The sequence below is a fragment of the Sinocyclocheilus grahami genome, unplaced genomic scaffold (assembly GCF_001515645.1).
Source record: "Sinocyclocheilus grahami isolate Dianchi unplaced genomic scaffold, SAMN03320097.WGS_v1.1 scaffold7505.1, whole genome shotgun sequence".
NCBI lineage: Eukaryota > Metazoa > Chordata > Actinopteri > Cypriniformes > Cyprinidae > Sinocyclocheilus > Sinocyclocheilus grahami.
In genome coordinates, this window is record NW_015511514.1 from 6,040 (window position 1) to 10,069 (window position 4,030).

At 40.5% G+C, this 4,030-nt stretch overlaps 1 protein-coding gene across 1 annotated transcript; it reads right to left on the reverse strand.

The window, feature by feature from the left end:
* Window positions 1-473: 473 nt before the first annotated feature.
* Window positions 474-2,495, reverse strand: LOC107577862 (probable G-protein coupled receptor 132). Its single transcript, XM_016263892.1, has one exon. The coding sequence runs from the start codon at window positions 2,493-2,495 to the stop codon at window positions 1,419-1,421; it is 1,077 nt and encodes a 358-aa protein (XP_016119378.1). The 3' UTR covers window positions 474-1,418.
* Between the last annotated feature and the right edge of the window lie 1,535 nt (window positions 2,496-4,030).

Below are 4,030 nucleotides of genomic sequence, written 5' to 3' on the forward strand. Positions count from 1 at the left end.
GGACAAATGGGAAAATCAAGCAAAATAAGAGCGTTACACCTAAAAAAAAAAAGGCACACAATAGATTGTGTAATGAGTCCTGAAATTGACATTCATTAAAATAACTAAAAAAATAATCATAATGCAAAACACAACCATTATAAAATCTTATAAAAACACAGAAAAAAACAATAATTTATAGAAATATATACATGTCAAGTTTGTACATAATAAACTAGCCAAACAATACTGTCATCACTAAAAGACATGCAGTTCAACATTGACACATTCAATTTACAAAACAAAACACTGCTTTTGTATTACAGTAAATTATGTGAGAACAAAAAAGTGATGCTGTAAGTTGTTTGAAACAGTCTGTCTCAGACATTAGCCAACACACCATCCACCGACCATTTGAAGCTTAAAAGGCAATCACTTGCCACACTCTGAGAAAAAACTTACAAAAATTGTACCTTTAATGGTACAATGGCAGTACCCTAAATGCGGCACCCTGGCAACTTATTTACCCCTAAAGGGTTCATAATAGTACCATAAGTGTACATATTACTACATTAAGAGTACATATTACTGTGGCACTGCACACTTTAGGGGCTTCTTTACCCCTGAAGGGTGCATATTAGTGCCTTAGAATAGTACAAAGGTGTCCCTTTGAGAGTTCTGCCCCAGTGACAAGCCATTGTACCCCTAAAGGTACAACTTTTGCACATTTTTCTGACAGTGTGAAACAGCAAGCTCTAATCTGGCTGGTTTGATACACTTTATGGGACTGCAGTTGAACATTTTCACCAGTCCACTCGGAAACAGAAATCATGTTTACGAGGTACTGAGCTTCTACAATAAACCAGTCACTGGATTTGCCATAATTTGCCCAGCACCAAATCTGTGATCAGTTTTGAGGCACTTAGTAGCAGTAATTAGAACGTTATCCCACATTATGTCTGTAAATGTATTGGTATTTATACCTTTTGGATGGGCAGAAATTCTGAGAATTTTACACATTTCCTGATAATATTTTGTTTTGTGAACTTTCACATTTATATACAGTATCAGATATTTTGGTATGATTAATAAAGGCCATGAAGTGAGCCACTTTAAAAAGTGGGTCAGATGGCCTCTTCCTGTCTGTCGAGTTTGATCTGGAGAATATGCTCTATGAGATAATCAGAAGCTGCAGCTCAGACTGGGGTGTTACAGAAACATTCTGTGACGGAAGCAGAATACGAATGTAGGAGGTGTGAAATACACAGAGACAATCTTATTGTGAGATCCTTTCAGTCAAAAAAACACAATAATAACAGGAAATTCACTTGTTTTTTTTGCCAGGTCTGTTCAACTTCAAGGTGTTATTGTATTGATGTAACAGCCTTGATTTTTCCCTTTCTTCAAGTTATGGCACATCAAGCAAAAAATTTCCAATTTTAGCATGCAGAGGGACAAGTTGTCCTCATTTGATCGCCCTTTGTTGGGACGGGGTCTGAATTGCTTTTGGAGCTGTGCATGTTGTGCTGGCTGCTGTGACTCAAGTTGACTTTGTTGCACAGCGATGCCATGCCTCTTCTGATCTCCTGACGGATATTGTTGCTGGACAGCACGTAGAGAATGGGGTTGAAGGCGCTGTTGAAAGTCGACAGTCCTAAGGAGATTTTGTAGGGCGTGTAGATGTGCTGTTCAAAGTGACACTCCTCTTGCAGCTTGGGGAAGTGGAAGGTGATGGCACGCAAGAGTAAGATAATGTGGTACGGAGCGAAACAGATCAAAAACAACGCCACCACCGCCACAGCCAGGTAACGCACCTTCTCTTTCTGATGAGGCTGGAGGCCCGTACTGGCCTGAACGTTGACAAGAATGGCTCTATTGGTGAAGATCAGGATGGCAAGGGGGATACAAAAGCCGATGCAAACACGAGCGTAGCTGAATCCTGTAATCACTGCTGAGCTCTGGCTGGGCTCAAAGCAACGGCGATTTCCTTGAGCAGCATTGCCTTCAGGCATCATGAAGACAGGCGCGTGACTCAAGCCCACCACCATGTAGATCGAAAATGCCACAAGAGCTGCGATCTTTTTCTGGCGAAGACCGCGAGATTCGATGGCGTAAACCACCGCCACATAACGGTCGATGGACACGCAGCAGAGCAGGAAGATGCTGATGTACATGTTGTTGAAGAACACAAAACCAGTCACTTTGCAGGCCATGGAGCTCCAGGGCCACTCGTGGTTTCTACTGACGTACACCGTCCACAAAGGCAGCGTGAAGAGGTAGGTGAGGTCGCACACGGACAGGCTGAGCAGGTAGATGCCGAGGACGTTCTTACGACACACCTGGTTGAGGGTGAGGTAGACCGTGGCCAGGTTGGCTGGCAGGCCGATGATAAAAACCACAATGTAGAGCACCATCAGTGGAACGCGGTCATCTTCATAGGATATTTCACAGTGCACCTTCACACTCTGGTTCACGGTCGTCAAGATGCTCTGTGCCACCGTGGATTCCTGCATCATATCTGGGGGGGAAATAAAGAGAGAAATGAGAATGAGGGGTGAAACACAACTGTGGGAACCCTGCACTTGACATTGGAAGAAAAAAATAATCATTCCCATGATTCATTATTTTGTGGCCATGTTTTAATTGTTTGTTCCCTAATTTTAGTTAAATCGTATCCACCTTGTACTATTTTGTTTCCTCATTTATTTAAATAGCTGCTACATTGTACTAGGTCATTCTCTTAATTATTATACATTTAAATTGTTGCCATGAGGCTTATTAATATGTCATGTGAACAAATTTTTAGTTTGTGTACATATAATAGCTTGTTTTTTCCCCCCAACATGTGTAGGGCTCTGCAGAATTTAAATAAAAAAAAAAAGTACACATTTTGAAATAAAAATACATTTAAAATTAAAGAAAAGTTTTAAAAATAAAAATAACAGCAGACACAAAAAGGTAAAAGCCTGTTTCTACACTAACACTAAATGTTAAACAGAATAGGTGTGCTTTAAATTTTATTCTACATTGGGCACATTTAATAAAAGTACAGTAGTTTCCCTTTGACCTGACTACTGATAAACAGCAAAGGGGTAAAACTATCCAATCTAACCGCATTACACTGTATGTAGTATTTCAGTGTTTCTGCCATGTCTCATCCATAGTAAAACAGCCACATTCCCCTTCATCTCCGCACAGCACATTGTACCACTCCCTACGTTTTCCCCAGCTAGACAAGACAGCCACTGAAATATTCATAGAGACCCCATGAATCATAGCGTAACGGTCTCGCCCTAGACATTTCAGAACGTTAAACTGAGTGGTTATTGAGACCAAATTGAATAGGCACAGTAATTGAGCAAGATGTTTTTAAAGTTCAGAGAGTAATGACAGTTAAACCACCCATAGGTTTATGCAAACTACAGACTACGAATCACTTCCTTTCTTTGTTGCTTCTCGCTTTTCACACGGAGAAAAACCTGACCTTGCACATGAACTCTACAGAGAATTGGGCAAGTAAATAGTGCAAGTCCTCTATTTGACCTTATGACATATTTTGGACTGGCAATAATGGCATTGATGGTCAGTGTCAAGAAAGACACGGATACAAAGACAGCGGCGGGAGGAGAAGAATACCAACAGCATTAGTCTTCATTGTGTTCTGTGACCTCCTTAAAGTCATTAAATCACTGAACGGGTGCTAAGACAGACACTGTGATTTTTGGATCAGATGAAACCTTTTATTCCCTCGTCACATATCATTAGTGTCAAGACACTGGCGGTGCTCAGTCAAGTGTATGAGACCTTTATTTTTAGACGCTCCAAGCAGATTTGGGGAAGCAAGTTCAAACATGATGCTCTACAGCAGGGATGGGCAACTTTGATAGTGTCGAGGGCCAGCATTTTTTCTCTTTTATACCAAGGGGTCAGATTACTAATCCACGTCCACACATCTTTTACACCGTCTTACTCAATTTCCTTTTTATTGAAGAAACATTAGTATAACTAATGTCATTTGTTTTTAAAGACTTTATTAAGTATAAATCTTGTG

What these genes read in the sequence shown, in the direction of transcription:
- LOC107577862 (XM_016263892.1), bottom strand. Translation starts at nt 2,495, where the DNA reads ATGATGCAGGAATCCACGGTGGCACAGAGCATCTTGACGACCGTGAAC.